General features: G+C 41.6%; 1 protein-coding gene across 5 annotated transcripts in view; it reads left to right on the forward strand.

Moving 5' to 3' along the window:
• The first annotated feature begins 1,434 nt into the window (after window positions 1–1,434).
• The window catches only part of btbd11b (BTB (POZ) domain containing 11b), an 88,528-nt gene continuing 74,286 nt past the window's right edge, over window positions 1,435–15,676 (forward strand). For all 5 annotated transcript variants that reach the window (XM_053884898.1, XM_053884901.1, XM_053884899.1 and 2 more), the window contains exon 1: window positions 1,435–2,425. In XM_053884898.1, the coding sequence (XP_053740873.1) occupies window positions 1,573–2,425 (853 nt within the window). In that variant the 5' untranslated portion in view covers window positions 1,435–1,572. The remainder of the gene's footprint in view (window positions 2,426–15,676) is intronic.

Here is a 15,676-nt window from a genome sequence, read left to right on the forward strand (position 1 = left end):
GTTTGTAAGCTTAAGCACCGCCCATGCTGAATGTAAATAATTCTTATCGAGCGACGTGCGGTTAATTTATATAAACAGCAAATTTCTCGAAAACGTTGACTAAACATTCGATATTCGAGGAGACTTTTCACTTCAAAACGTACCTTGTACGTTTAAAATCAATGTTTTATTTAAAGTTCATACAGTGCATTTTCCGTAAGTACTTACGTAAAAAGATAAGAAACAGAATTTCGAAACGCTGTGTCATGATTTCATCTCATGCGTATATTATCTGCAGTGATTATTGTATGTATAAAACCAATTACAACTTATATAAAAACTGTCCCGATAAATACTAGAAGCTTCTTCTTAAGTGATAGAAATATTTTCTAACCCTCACAGTTACTTGGAAAAAGACAACTTACAAGCCTAAACAAAATTACTACATTACATACATTTCCACGTTTATCCCAACACAAACTCATTTTACGGTTCATAAAGGAAGATTTTGGATGGTCCAGGAGGAAAAGACCATACAATTATTTCTAAACGGCAAATTGTCACTCTAAACCTCGGAGCATTATACTTCAAATTAATATTCTAATAATTCTTGCTCTATTATTCTAGTGCAGCCCATGCGCCGTCTTGGCATCGCTCCGGGCCGTCTCCAACTTTTTGGGAAGGGATGCTTTAAATTGATGTCTGGAAAAAATACATGGTGTCTGTCTATGGAATTCTGTTTTTGCAAACGCAGAAACTCACCACTGAGGTTCGCTGTTGCACAAGAAACATTCCAACGCGCTGCGCCCCTCAGACGCCGCAAACAAGCCTTCATTTATATTATCTGTGTTTTTATTTAATGTGTATTTGGGTTATTCACATGGCATGACCGAATACAAACCGACACTAATCTTTATTTTCAGACATTTATCGACGTATTTCCAAAGAAATATCTCGCTGCAATTCTTTAACAATGTCGCTGTTATGGTCCAAGCGCGTAAAAAAAGTGCGCTTCCAAAAGCTAATGACCTTGAGAGTAATTCTAATCTTTTGAATGAGTTCTCCACCAGAGAAGTATTCATTATGCATGCTATCCATTATTAATGCACCTGAGTCGTGTTACGATCAGACGTGGGTTGGCTCTATACATCTGATATACATCCACTGGGAAGTGAGATAGAAGAGCACTTGTTTGACACGGGACATGTTGAGTCATTTCTTTAATAATAATCGGAAGGTCGACCAGAGGTATCTCGCCTGAAAGTGTCCTGAGCATTGTTTACGTTTTTGTCAGTGGCCTCTGTGATGGGAAACATGAGTGACTTTCTATTGATTCTCTGGAGTGATCCAATAAAAGCCCTCAACGGCCTCAGCCAGCGAGGTGATTGGTGGAGAGCGAGTGCTGGTCCTCCACAGCTCCACCTCCATCTGTCAGCCTTCTCTGCTGATGTTCTGCTGTGGAAGTTCTATTGGAGGGATTCTCTCGCAGTAACAAGCCGCCAAAGTCGCCAGACTCCGTGCATGGAGCTTCTGCACCCCAAGGCATCATTCCCTCCACTTTCCACGAGCCCTCTTGCACAATGAAGTGCAGTTATGGCAAGAAGTAGCAAGTCACCAGCGAGGACCCTGGAGGATTTGACGCTAGACTCGGGTTATGGTGGAGCCGCCGACTCCTTCAGGTCTTCCAGTGCGTCGCTGTGCTGCTCGGAGGCACATGGGGGGAATCACTGGCGCTTAACTGACTCCATGCACAGTCGACACAACAGCCTGGACACTGTCAACACGGTCCTGGTCGAAGACGCCGAGATCCTGGAGTGCAGCGGGCAGTGCGCGAAACTACCCGAGCTTGAGGATGTGCCATGGAGTCTCGGGGAAGTGGCGAGCGCGCTGTGCAAGGACGAGGAGATGAGTCTCCCGACCCCAGCGCAGGACGTCCTGCACCGGCTCTCGGTCTTAGTGAGCCGCGTACTGGTGAGAGTCGCCAAGGAGGCGCAACGCTTGAGTTTGCGCTACGCCAAATGCACCAAATACGAGATCCAAAGTGCCATAAAGATCGTGCTGTCGTGGAGCGTGTCGGTGCACTGCATCGGCGCGGCCCTCGGTGCCTTGTCCCTGTACAACATGAGCACGGAGGAGGACAAGTTCAGCCGAGGCAAGTCTACGCGCTGCGGACTCGTCTTCAACGTGGGGAAATTCTTCCGGTGGATGGTGGACAGCAGGGTCGCGGTGAGAATCCACGAGCACGCGTCCATCTACCTGGCCGCGGCGATGGAAAGCCTGTTCCGAGAGCTGTACCAGCGGGGGCTGCGCAGCGCGCTGCTGGACAGAGACAACGGCATCCCCAAGTTCACCGTGGAGACCCTGGAGCAGGCCGTCAACAGTGATGGAGAGCTGTGGGGGTCTCTGCAGCCCTGGCAACACCTCATCTGTGGGAAGAATGCGAGCGGTGAGTCAGAAGGACTTCACTACACCTGTGCCTTATTAGATGACTTTGAACCAACAGAGGCTTATTTTGAAAACATGGCAGATAAAAGTTGCATGCAGAGGGGTCAATATGAACAGGTCGCCGTTTCTGGAGAACGTACCAAAGGACCTTAGTGTTAATGAAACTAGGGGTGCCCTCAGATGGATTAACCCCTGCAACCTCAGTCCTTACTATGTTATGCTTGACCCGCACAGTAATAAATGTGTAATATTGTAATTTCTCACATATTTATCATAACTTAAATAATATTTTTAAAGCTTCACATGCCCCCTGTTGTCAGCTGAAACTGTTCAAACCACACAAACAAGCCAAGGCTTCTACTTTGAAACCTTGAGAGGACTGGACTAAAAGGCATTCGAATCAACAAACCGTTTTGATGTTTCCTGCTAATGGTGAGGAGGGAAAAAAAAATAGATGAAACTTGATTGATTCAAGTGTTGTTGCAGAAAGAAGAGTAGCACTGTTACTTGGATGTCACCTAATGGTCATGTGTGTGTACCAGTGCAGTTAATATGAAATGTTCAAGAGAATGATTCCATTTTGTGCTTCTCTTACAAATTCTTTTCAGCTTCTGGTGCCCCTATTTCCAGTGGGGGTTATGAAGAGATTAAACAATATGGAACTGCAGTTGAAAATAAAAAGCTTGTGTGGGATCATTGACTCTGACCCACGTTCTGGAAGTATATAATTCTAAGGTATCATGGATTTTGTTCCTGCTTTTCATGTTCTCTAAAGGTGAGGTCAGAGTAATTTTCACGGTATGATATGGACATATGGTAAGTGCAGCAGGGTCGGAAGTTCCAGCTCCCGTGGTTTCCATAAGTGTTCTGCTGCAGAGCTTTCCCAGCAACATCACTCTTTTGTGTACTTTAATGTTAAAAATGTTGAAGTAGGACCTGACATCCTGAGGCTTAACGTCTCACTCTGAGAGCTTTCAGTGAAAAGGGCTCTCCCTGCTGCTTTCCAACAATTGTGTCCTCGTTTTACTTGCATACAAACCAGGAGTAAGAATTCAATAGGATGGCATTCATATTTATTGCTGAGTACTTCCCTCACAAGGATCCTCAAGCATGTCTCATACTTGATGTTTAAATATGCAGGAATGTGGTGTGAGGTGTACATATGTTGTTTCTTATAATGACTGTTTTTAATGTCAATTTTTTTTTCCATTTCAACTTTCAAAATATTCCCATGGACATGATGCGTGCAAGTAATTGTTTTCACACTTGACTGCTGCTCCCCTTATAGTACATCAAAGACTACTTCAATATGTGCTTTTCTTTATGTCGATAGACAGTGCAAAAGTGCTGCTGAGGCTTCACTTGCAACAGGTTTACGTAATGAAGGGCCCAGAGGGACCACTGCGCTATCATACATTATGCAGAGTGATGTGCATTAAACTGAGTTACAGAGCGAGGGAGGAAAAAGATGCTCTGAGTTTCACAGGCCATATAGCTGCATTGATGAATCACCTGCAGAGTCAAGAGTCCTTTGTTTATGGGTAACTTGCTTTAAGAGTGGAGGGAGACATCTATGTTAAATATTGTCTTTGTGCACATCGATAGTACTTTACCACGCTTTCATGACGTAATTGAAGTGATATATTCATCTATTCTCACTGACTATGAGGAAACTTGGCTTCTCTGTTCATCATCTAAAATTAAACTCTGACTCTTTTTAAATGTATATGTTTATATTCGCTACTTTTGTAAGCCTCATATTTAGCACGTTTGAGCGACACTGTATCTTGAGTAGTTTTGCCACTACAACCTATGTCCAAAAGCCAATTAAGCATTTTAAGAAGCATGAAAAGATTACACACAAGAAAGAAAAGATTATTATAGTAAAAACAAAATACATGTTAAAAAAAAAGCAAAAGAAGAATAAAACCAAACTGGTATTTGGCAAAAATACCATCAATACCATCAAATGAATATGTCAAAGGATGATTATTTCAAGTTGAAATTATACTGAAATGAATATGGTGCTACATAAGTCTCAGCTGCAATTACTTATACAGTGAGTGATCTCAAGAGATCTCATTTAATTCGAATTTTCATAAGTGCATTTTACACGTATATGAAAGCTCATTTCGCAACTGCTGAACGATCATATGTGCATATTGATATTTATACATATCAGGTGTCGGAACTGTCTCTGAAAAACAGCCAATCTATTCACTGTAAACCACTTCTATAACACCAAGAGTGTGGCAAGGATGCAGCGCATTGCAACAGAGATTCCTGTGAGCGTCATGCTGTAAAATCAATCTTTAATGAATTGCAGTATTCTATTGAACTCTAATACCAAGCCCAATAGTATCAATACCGCTGAAGATCCTGGACAGTTGAATCAGCTGATAGTTCATTGTGGTCTTTGTTTTACACTTATTCCTCACTGCATCTCTGCCTAAGATCAGATAAGGTCAGATGAAGGTGAGTCAGCCTCGCATCCTTTGTTGTGTCCCTACAAAAGACAAACAACAATCATACCACAGCTCAACCATAAAGCCTGCACAATTGAACTGCTATATTGCCCGGTCCACTCCTCACGTCCTTGTAGGTGAGGCAATTTACCTTTATTGAACACCGTGGATGCTGCAGTTTTTACTGTCATTTATCCAGAATATACTTAAATATCAAATACAGTGAGACATAAAGGCTAGATTGTTGCCTAGGAGTGCCAGACTTACCATCAACCAGCTTTGACTGACCGAACAAGGTCGAACAATGGGGCTAGTTATTATCATTGTCTGGTAGCTCCAGCTAGTGACGGGTTGATGAGGAATGGGGCCTAGTTAGTACATTAACAGGATTAGTCCAAGTCAGTTTCATTGAAGCCAACAATTACACTGCAGACTGTGCCATCGAGTGGCCTCTAAAAATGAGGACACTGTTTCCTGAAACCTCAAGAAAAATGCTATAAGGAAGTGGCAAATTTTATTTTATTTTTTTAACTTTCCTTGGATTTTCACGTCTCAATTACGACAGGGATTTTCAAACCTCCTGTTCCCTGCACAGTCTGAATGAGGTTTCCCAAAGGCATTTACTAACCATGCCAGGGACGGGATCAAAACCTCTTTATCTGGTTCACTGCAAATCCACATGATCCCTCTTCCAGCCAAACCACCTCGGAAATGAAGACATTTTTGGGAGGCATTTACATGATCCCAAAAATATCATTTATTAGTTACTTTGCATGCAGAAAGGAGCTCCTTTTCCTCGGAGTGCCTCACCCTTATCTCGAAGGAAGGCACCACCTGTCCTTGTGATGTTAGTGAAAAAGTAATGAGCCAGAATTTAGACAAACATGTGATGGACACAATTAAAAAGCATATTGTTGCCCTGTAGTCTTTCATGTACCTATCATTCCCCAGTTTGTTTCGCATAGTTGAGTAAAGTGAAAAAAGACAATAGGAGAAAGCTGTCAACCCTGAAATACATAGATGTCACTACTGTATATAGACAATTTAAAACAAAGTCCACCCACTGTCTCTTGTTGAGTAATCAATTTCTTGAATACAAACAAGGAGTAGAGCTTGTTATCACGTTGTTCATGAATAAACATGACAGGACTCAGCACTGAATTCATGAGTACCTGATGCTTCAGCATTTCTCACCTACTGCAGCTTCCAGCAGTTCTGCAAAGCCTCTTTTAGCATATGGCAGGCCTCCCACACATTAGCACACACACACACACACATGCATCAAGATGTCAGGAGGTTTCTATCGCCCATGTCTGACTCAGTTTTTTTTCCAGGTAGGTGTTGGGTTTCCCGTCTTTGGCTGTTGTATCCTGTCAGAACAGGAAATGTATTTCTTTACTGTGAAATAGCCTACAAGAACTTGATTTTTCAAACAAGCCCCAATGTTTCTTTCACATTCAAGTTGAACACGGTGTCCAAGAATGCAAGGGGCATTCTTGCGGAGTAAGAGGTTTTGAATCAAAGCGATTTCTGCTGTTCTGAAGATACATAAAGATAGGATGAAATGATAATCTCTAGGTCTAGAAGGAGTCTGCGACAAACTGTGGAATCCATTATTCAGAAAGAGATTGCTTTATAACCTTCAGGGTCCTGTCACATATTTGCATTTGAGCCACGCAGGTTTAGAGGGAAATTGCGGTTCATTCATCTTTAGTGCGGGCCTCTTTAATTACAGGCCCTCACCCAGATAAACTTTTGGACAAAAGTGAAAATAATGAATACTTGCCGATCATAGAAAGTAAGATTAATTAAACATTCAACCTGGGTTTCAGTAAATGCCCATTTGTGCCAGTATCAATGCAGTTCATTCGCTCAACATTTGAGGCTTATAAAGAGTATTATTGCTCTTTATAAATACACAAAGCTGTTCACATACAATAAGAAGGTGCAAGACCACCTTCGGTCAGTAACATTCTGAAGATGATGCCTTTGCCTATTTTAACCCGACATTCATTGAATTGTCTTAGGAATGCCTGTATTCAACTGCAATGCTTTTAGCACCAGATTGGGTACTATATTTTTGTGCACCTTAGCCATAAGCCTAAATATGGCAAACATTTTCTGTGGCAGTGTTTTTCAATAAGCAATAGTGAGTTAACTGTGACCGGTTTGGACACCTCTGGGTTGGGGTCTTGACTCCGTGGTGCCAGCATTGTGTGAAAAATATCCCTCCACTTTTAAACGGTTTGAGCTCAATGAATCCTGCCAGTGTCATCTGGGAATATGCCACTGCCATCATGGAAGAAAGAACTACCCTAGATGGAATAACCTGGTCACTCAGTGTGCTCAGTCAGTTGACCTCATTCTTTGGACACATGATGTTGCTGAACCCAAACCTAAACGGAGGCTTGTACCTATTTGCGCTCTTAAATCTGGGCATTGACTTCTCTTTTGGCTAAGCTGTGTATAAAGTGATAGCAAGTTTAGAAACTGGAAGTGGCTTGAGGTTTTTTGCTGCATTAACTTCATGGATTTATGGAGACATGCTTTGAAGCTGCCTGTTAATCGTGGTTCACATGGTTTTGCGTTACATGTCGACCTGGACTTGAAACTAGACAGGTCAGTGAGTTCAGGTCTCACTTAATTCATAGATCTTTTGTTCCCCATCAAGTATTGTTCCACAGATGTCGGTGCCTGGTGCACACATGCTGCAAGGAAAGACGAGTGAAGAAATGGTACCAGCATGTACCAGCCACAATAGAAGAACGACATGGAATCACACACACACAGTCCAGCAGCAGCTCTGGTGCAAATTGTTGAAAAAAGAGAGGAATGCTGATTTGACTGGAGAGTCTGGTGCAGAGAGGAATCGCTCCAGCCAAGTTCCATTTCTGATGAGGAGACAGGTTATGAAACGCAGTTCAGTTTTTCAACCAATCTGCTCTCACCTCGTGTGGTTTATTGTCTTTGTGCCTCGACACTAAAGACGTCTTGTTGAAATTCCACTTAACTCCATTGATTCAATCTGACTCAAAACAATGAAGCAGGTGAAAACTGCTTGTCTGAAAAATGTGTGCGGTTTAAGAGTAGAGTATTTGTTCCCTCAGACAGATTCTGCTGCCATTTTTATGCTTGACCTTTCCAGGGCTATTAGATATTGTCTAATGTACGGTGGAAAGGCCACACATAAATGATATAATGCGACCTGGGGTGCACTTAAGGATTGCAGTCTGGTCAATGTCAATGTGGCCATTTAACCCTTTTAACACGCCACTTTTGATAACTTGCTGTTTCCAAGTTTTAGCATGACTGTTTTGGTACAAATAACAGCTACATTTCGACCATGATAACTTTGCAGAGCTGCAATCAGGAAATGAGGTGTCAATGGATATGTGCCTTCGACTTTATAACATGGAGGCCTGTGGGTGAAAACAACTAAAGAAGAATGTGTGCTCATGCATTTTGACCGTACAGCTGTTGGACAAGGGACTTTGCAGCATTAAACTCCAGTCTTTGTGGGAAAAAGAGTGAGCTCGGTGGGTGACTGGCATTTTTCATTGTCATCCACCGAGGATCATTGCCAGTCGCCTGAGCCTCTGCTGAGTGAAGTGATGTGGATACTAATGCAGATGTCTCTGGGTCACTTTTTTGGGGGGTTTCTCCTGAAGCAAGTGCCAACCACCAATTGCCTTGGAATGTTCAGTATAGCTGAAGCAAAAATAAATGGTTTATGTTGTCACGGTTGGAGGAAAAACAAGAGAGAAGGAGAAAGGAGCCCAGATGGCAAGAATCAAAACATGAAAATCCAAAAAGAGTGGAAGAGTGATAGATGGGACTCAGACAAGCTATTGTGTTCTAGGGCTAATTCTCATCGTCAGCAACTGAACAAACAAAAGCCAGCCTGTAGCTCAGTTGTGCAAAGCCTCCGTGCGCAGAGTTTTTAATTTTTGTTGTTGTCCAAAGAAATCCAGTATAGGAAAGCAAGCAGCAGCCTCTGACGAACAACACCTTTTCTATTCTTGGCTGTTTATGTGAGCAACAAGTGACAAAAGGAAGAAAAAGGTGTCCTAACCGGTTCACAACACTGATATGAAGGATAACATTAGAGGCACGTTAAAGCATGTCCACCGTCAATATAATAATACTGTACACACAAGTTACAACTCAGCAAGTGCACTTAGGTTTCGATGAAACTTGATTCAGCTCATCTGTTTGTTGTTTTTTCCTGTTACAAAGCAACATTTGGAACGGGTCTCTTTGTGTTGGACAATCGCCTGTTATGTTAAAAGTGAGATGGTGTGGAGAGGGTATATTGGTGCATCTCACCACACATTTCTGCGTGCAAATTTTGGAATCCTTCAATTTCATCCTTTGGTTTTGTCAAGCATCTATTTGTACATAATGTAGCTCAGAATGTCATAAACTTATCACCTGCACTGAAGCAGTGACAATGCAGAGCCACCATTAACAATGTTCAAACAGATTGAGGCAGAAATGCCAGCAAATTCTCAAATTCAGTAGTTTTATTTCATTTATGTTTTCTACAGACACATATTTTTATCACTTTCGGAAGCACAATGGCTGCATTTGTAGGCACATGCTGTTACATGGGGGACGATTTAACAAAAGATGCAATATAACTGTGTGAAAAACACATTCTCCCCTCCAAAATGTATGATTTTTGCTTTAGATTTTGCACTCTGTTAAAGTGTCTGCATGAGTCATCCATCATTTGTGAAGGTGACTAAACACCAAGAGATCAAGTTTTTCAAGTTGACAATAACAACTACCAACACATTCACTTTGGTCCTGTTCCATTTAGCTCCCTATAATTATGTTATGTTCTTTTGCATTAATGTCTTCTACAGCCATGAAAAACAACAGGCAAGTCTCCATTTGTTCTTAGTGAGAAAAGCACCCACTGGATAAAGAGGCACTTGAGATATTTTAGCCACTTTCATCTCTTCATATATAGAATACTGGTCTAAAAGAAACACAAAGGGTACTAATACTTGGGATATGTAACACATATGAAGGGCTTTATTGAGCCGGGCTCTTGCCTGAAAAAAGGCATTTGTGTCCGATGCACCGCTGATTCTGTTCTACTGGACCAATATCTGATTACCTCCCTCGAGAGCTTAAAGCGCTGACCTTCTGAGTGTGTCAGCGCATTTATGCAAGACTGAAATCTACATTTTTAAAAGTGTTTCCTTGAAGTCAAGTAAACCATGAAGAGCATCACTGTGTTTCTCTGCTGTATATTGCAATGCCTGAAATAAGTAGTGAGTCCGCGTGTTGTTCTTTCCTTGATGGGCAGTGTGTATTTGGCTGAATAACCTAGTCCAGCTCTATATGTCTGACTCTAATAGTGCTGTCAATCCAAGCAGAGACAGCCCTTCTGGGTATCCTCACTTGGCTCACACCCCAAACCCACATGTCGAAACTACGTCAGGCCTTCTCTAGATCGAACCACTTACTGTAACAACAATTTGTAGTCTGCTCCTTGCCATGTGAGTCATGCATGACAATGTGGATGAGCACCGTCTCTGACAACAAAGCTTTGCTTGTCTTTGAAATGTGTAGCTTCAGAACATTCACTTTCACATCTGGATACTGACAGCGTCTCCATCTACAGCGTCATCTAAAGTGAGTTGGTGCTGAACTGATGGCATGTGGTAGAAATTACCTCCGGAGAAGGTATATGCTCATGACATTTTTTATGACTTACATATGCTGTTGCTCCAGTTTCTTCTCTGAGTGGATGTGAGCTGGGCAGAATAATAAGTGCAGTGTGAAACGACAGACGCTAGCAGACTGTCACTCTCGCTCTTCTTTTGGAGCTTAACACTGCATTTTGTTAGTGTCCTGTGTTTTTGTTATGTTTTGTTGCTTACTTTATGTACTACATATGTTCATATTTTTAATGTTGTGAAAGCAAACCTTTCATAGAACATCTTAACATGATTATCTGCCAGATAAAATAGATAAAAAGACTCTTACAATCTGTCATGTTAAGTTTGCATCCTGCAGCACATGCACAGGAAAATGCTGTGCAGGGAAGTGCCTTCAAATTTTATACGCCATTTAAAGCGCCAGCACTTGACGGAGTTTTCCGGGCTCATGAAAGTGAGACCACTGATTCCTCTACAGCAAGGTGTTAGCGCTGCAAGTGCTTAGCAACACCCGCCACTCCGAGCATGACATTCGGAACGCTAAGCAAATTGCGCAAGAAATAATTTCACCGAGCTGGAGGAGCAGCCTTTCTCAAGTGTCGTTTTGGAGTCGGGGGCAACGTTCGTCGGCCTGAATCTGAAACTGTTGAACATGTCTGGAGTGAAAACTTTCATAAATGCAGTGCTCTCTGTCTCAGAATCCCACTACAAGCGGCCAGTATGTCAATATTTCACTGACATAGCAGAGTCTCAATACTGCCATGACTGTGTATGTTCAAGTTAGAGGCGACTCAGGTTAAAAAAAAAAAGTGGAAGTTGCCTTTTCACCGCTTCACCGTTTCGCATTTGTGCCGACGGTGAGTGTGTAGCAGGGCAAAGTGCGCTAGTGACAAGAATGCGGAAAGTAGGTTGTGGAGCGTCAACATAGATCTATAGTTTATAGAATGAGACAGAAACGATTCATATGGTCTCCTTACTTTGGCAGCTCTGCCATGATCTAACTCTGTATAAAACATCTACTATATAAATCCATTTTTTACAATTTTTTTTTTTTCAATACTTTTAATTGTCTTTCAAAATTTATTTCGGTAGTTTTGCTCTGATCTCACGAGGGCTGCATAAATACAGGCAAAAGACATGCTTAGCCGTATGATCTCGAGCCACAGCCGAGAACGTCTACGTAGAAAACGAATCACTGTGTACATGTTATCTCTTTGTCTTTTAATATCACATAACATTCTTTTTTCCCTTGCATTAGTCATGGAATTTATGTTCCTGTGCTGACCCCGGACAACGAGGGTCTGATATTCCGGGCTTGTTTCTTCTTTCATAACAGATAAATGGATTTCAGTGAATAAATGTAATAAATGTTGGGCAGTGCGATTGACAATGAGAACCAGAGCATTGTATCCTTTTCATTCTTGTGTATTTATTGTGTCATTGGGACAGGCAACGTTTAAATGCGTGGAAATATCAGCTTTCAATTGAATTTAATAAATTCAAATTGTCATGTAAATTGTGAAAAAAAAACCAAAAAATAGTACATTTTGCTGCTTTGCTTTGACAAGGACTAAGTGCTACAGCCAGCAGGGGTAAAAGTTTTCACACTAATTCACACAAACTGCTCTGGAGGTTTGGGACTTTCTCAGTCATTTTGTTCGTCGCTCTTGGTGCCTCTGCAGATTTGTGAGAAAAGGAATTAATATGTACTGATCCTGCATGAAAACAGACACTCCATAGTTACAGTCTTGGAAGCCCAAAACCCCCCGGATACCTTTCCATGGCCTCAAGAAGCGTGGAATACAAATTTAAATGAAATTACAAATGTTGAGCGCAGTTGCTGCCTTACTCATGAATTCACTCTAATGCTTCTGGCTTTCTTAGATTACTGTTTTGGTTTCAATGCCCAACACTATATCATGGTCCAATTCTTCATTATCGTGCTTTGTATGAATACAATAGAGGTGTTCCCAAAACGCTGTTTGGCTGCTCTTGCTGGTCACAATCAAATAGTACTGTGGTTTGTGGGCCACATTTAGATGTGATACAAAACTGGCGCTTACTTCCCGCAAAAAAAATTGCATCATAGTATCTGTATGTCGGTCTGTCTGTCTGTCTGTGTCTGTCTGTCTGTCTGTCTGTCCAGCCATCCAATCCTAGTGAGTGAACTACAGTTTTGGTTTTGCCTGGTATTCGACATTTAAATGCTTTTTAGGGTGCACAATCAAAGGAGCCGAGGACGTTCGTATGTCAGTGCACTGTCAGGTGATCTTATGTCTGGTACAGGCCATTCTCTGTGCTCGAGTCAGTGTCGAGTGATGAGTCATTACCGCCTTTGTTTGATGCTGAGCAATCGCAAGCCAGGATCGTCCATGACAGACAAATGCTTGAATCAAGTCATGATTCTGCATCACTTTGTCAGCGAAGCTGCATCTTCAATCTGCTTCGGTTTATTGAAATGACAAGCTTTTATAGCCTGAGGTCATTTGACAGGACTCACTGGATCTAGTGCGGAAGTGTGGTGAGTGATATCTGATTCACGTCACGCCAGTTTAAGTACAGGCACAAACCTAGAGAAAGGATGTGTGCGAGTCGCATGCTTGTAAATTGCATCAGTCTCAGTGAGGCCTCATTCACAAGAGTGTTGATGGGTCACTAGTGTTTGAGTCAATCAAGTCATGTGTCAATAATGCTCAGCCTGAGACGTCCTCAAGGTGAATCAAGACAGAGATATTTGAACACAGCCTTAAAGTCTGAAGTGTCTGAGCCAAAGTCAAGTTACGAGGTTAAGTCCTGCATTTTCAAGTCAGCGGTGCTCCACTGCAGTCCAACCAGAAGCTACCAAGTAACAGGTCAGGAGGAAAAGCACTGCTGCTGGCTTTATCATCGGTGAGTGATCGGCTATTATTATTTATAATTTGAGCAATCCCATTATGCACAGATCAAGTGCTTAATGAAGGAGTCAAGTCAGGAGTCTTTTCGCTGTAACTCAGTCAAGCCTGGGGCATCAGTACATGGGCAAGTGCTCATGTTTGTTGCCAGTTTTTCCATTAATGATCAGCCTGACATTATGTGTGCACCTGCTCTAAAATAATGGTTCTTGGGCCTGCGACACATGATATGAAGGGAGTTTCGCAGAAAAATGTTGTTCAGGCTCTGTTGTTGTGCAGCAGCTGGTGTCTGGTTCAGCGTGGCCGTCTGCTCTGCTTAGAATAGAACACCCCTTTTATTGCCTGATGCAATATTTCATTAGCTGACTTTCTGCAAAACATGTCTGGCCATTCTGATGGATAATATAGCCCCGGCGACCATGAAATGAAAGCATGTACAATTATTGATTTCTTTTTTTTCACAACGGGATATGATATTCTGAATTATTTTTTTGTATTACAAAGCCTGAAATTGTTCCCCAATGAGGCATGTTCACAAAAAGTAGTTATAGTCCTTTAAATTGATGGGAAATGGGCCGCTGAAGAGAAAACAGCACAGGCTATTAACTCATGGCTGATCAATATCATGGAAGACTGTGTGACACTGCGAGATGAGTTCTGAAAGACAACAAATTACACACTTCTCTCCGCGGAAAACCTCCAAATTAAACTTGTAAAAGTCACACTGTAGCTGCTGGTTTTCATTTTTGAAGCATCATCTTTCACTTTAATCTGAACATTCTTAGTCTTTCTGGATGAGAGGAAACCTGTGATGCCATCTTGTCAGGTGGCTTCAGTCTTTACTGGCGCAGTAGAAATGTTCTGGTGATGTCAAATGGGCTTATGTGTTTTAGACCAGTCTGAAGACAACATGCTAGATGTGCAGAGTTTGTTGAGCTTCTGCTGTCTCCATCAAATTGGAGCTGTATCTTCCTCTACTTCTGGTTTCAGCAGGTTATTGTGGCAGTGCCAATGTTGCTCTGAGTGTAGGTTATAGCAAAGCCATGTTTGAGCTCTTAGAACCCTTCCCTTGGGAGGAGTAGCAGCAGTTGGTTTTCAGATGATATGCAGCCATCCACTGACAAACATCACTCAGAAGTGGAGGGATTTTGGTTTTCAAAAAAGCCAGCAATGCAACTCGACAGCATGGTCTTTAATTCCAGTGATATTTTTCAGAAATCAAAATGGAATGCTTCAATAAATTCCTCAGGTGAATTGCCTGTCAAGCTAAAAGTCCTCTGTAGCCTGCTGCTTAGGTTAGCAGCTCAGGGTTCTATTAGCATAATACACACTGAGATTTCAGACTCAAGTGTCAAGTTGCATAATGCATTATGCATAAAGCCGGTCCAATTCTGACAGGAAATAGAATGGACAAAAAAAAACAAAACAAAAACAAAAAACAATATTTTTTTAGTCCTGTTTTGACCCGTGAAATAGGGGAAAATACATTTTAATAAAGCGTAAGACCATGTTAGGACAGCAGAGATGAGCTAGGTTACACCTTACCTTTGATGTGACACATTTAATTTTCATCTGCTTCCATAAATAAATATAATGCACTGTTTCTTGCAGCAGCTGCATTTTGATAACATATATGACACATATGAGCCTTTTATGATTTCTACTTAAACTCAAAAACAAGGCCTCTACTGAAAGACAGATGACAAGTAGAGAATTAATCTGTTAACCAGATGGCTGTAAAATTAAATTCTAAATAAATTATTTTTTATAAATCCTGGATCCTCTTGTACCCTGTAAGTGACATGCATGTGTTTATTTTTTTTGGATGTGACATGCATGACTTTTTGCCCGACATAACTATTATCCTGAGATAACAGTTATCTCGAGATATTGCGTATCTCAAGATAAAATGGTAAATGTCAGCGCATCCGTAGCTGCCTCTCTGGCAAAGCATTTTGGATACGTCCTCCTGGAACCACTATGTCTCGTCTTCGTCAACGTTGTCAGTCACTGTCTGCAAGTCTGTGCTCTTTTAACACTGTGATCAAGTGCCTTCTACTCAAAATAATACTACATGTGGCTAAACTACACATATTACGCTTCCCTGGAAGTGACATGCATGGCTTTATATTTTATCCCGAGATAAAAATTATGTCACTCCCAGGGCTCCGTACACTTGTGTTACTTGAGAACTTTCAAACCTATACAGCTGTATTTTGCTGAG

The sequence above is a fragment of the Synchiropus splendidus genome, chromosome 14 (assembly GCF_027744825.2).
Source record: "Synchiropus splendidus isolate RoL2022-P1 chromosome 14, RoL_Sspl_1.0, whole genome shotgun sequence".
NCBI classification, from domain to species: Eukaryota; Metazoa; Chordata; class Actinopteri; order Syngnathiformes; family Callionymidae; genus Synchiropus; species Synchiropus splendidus.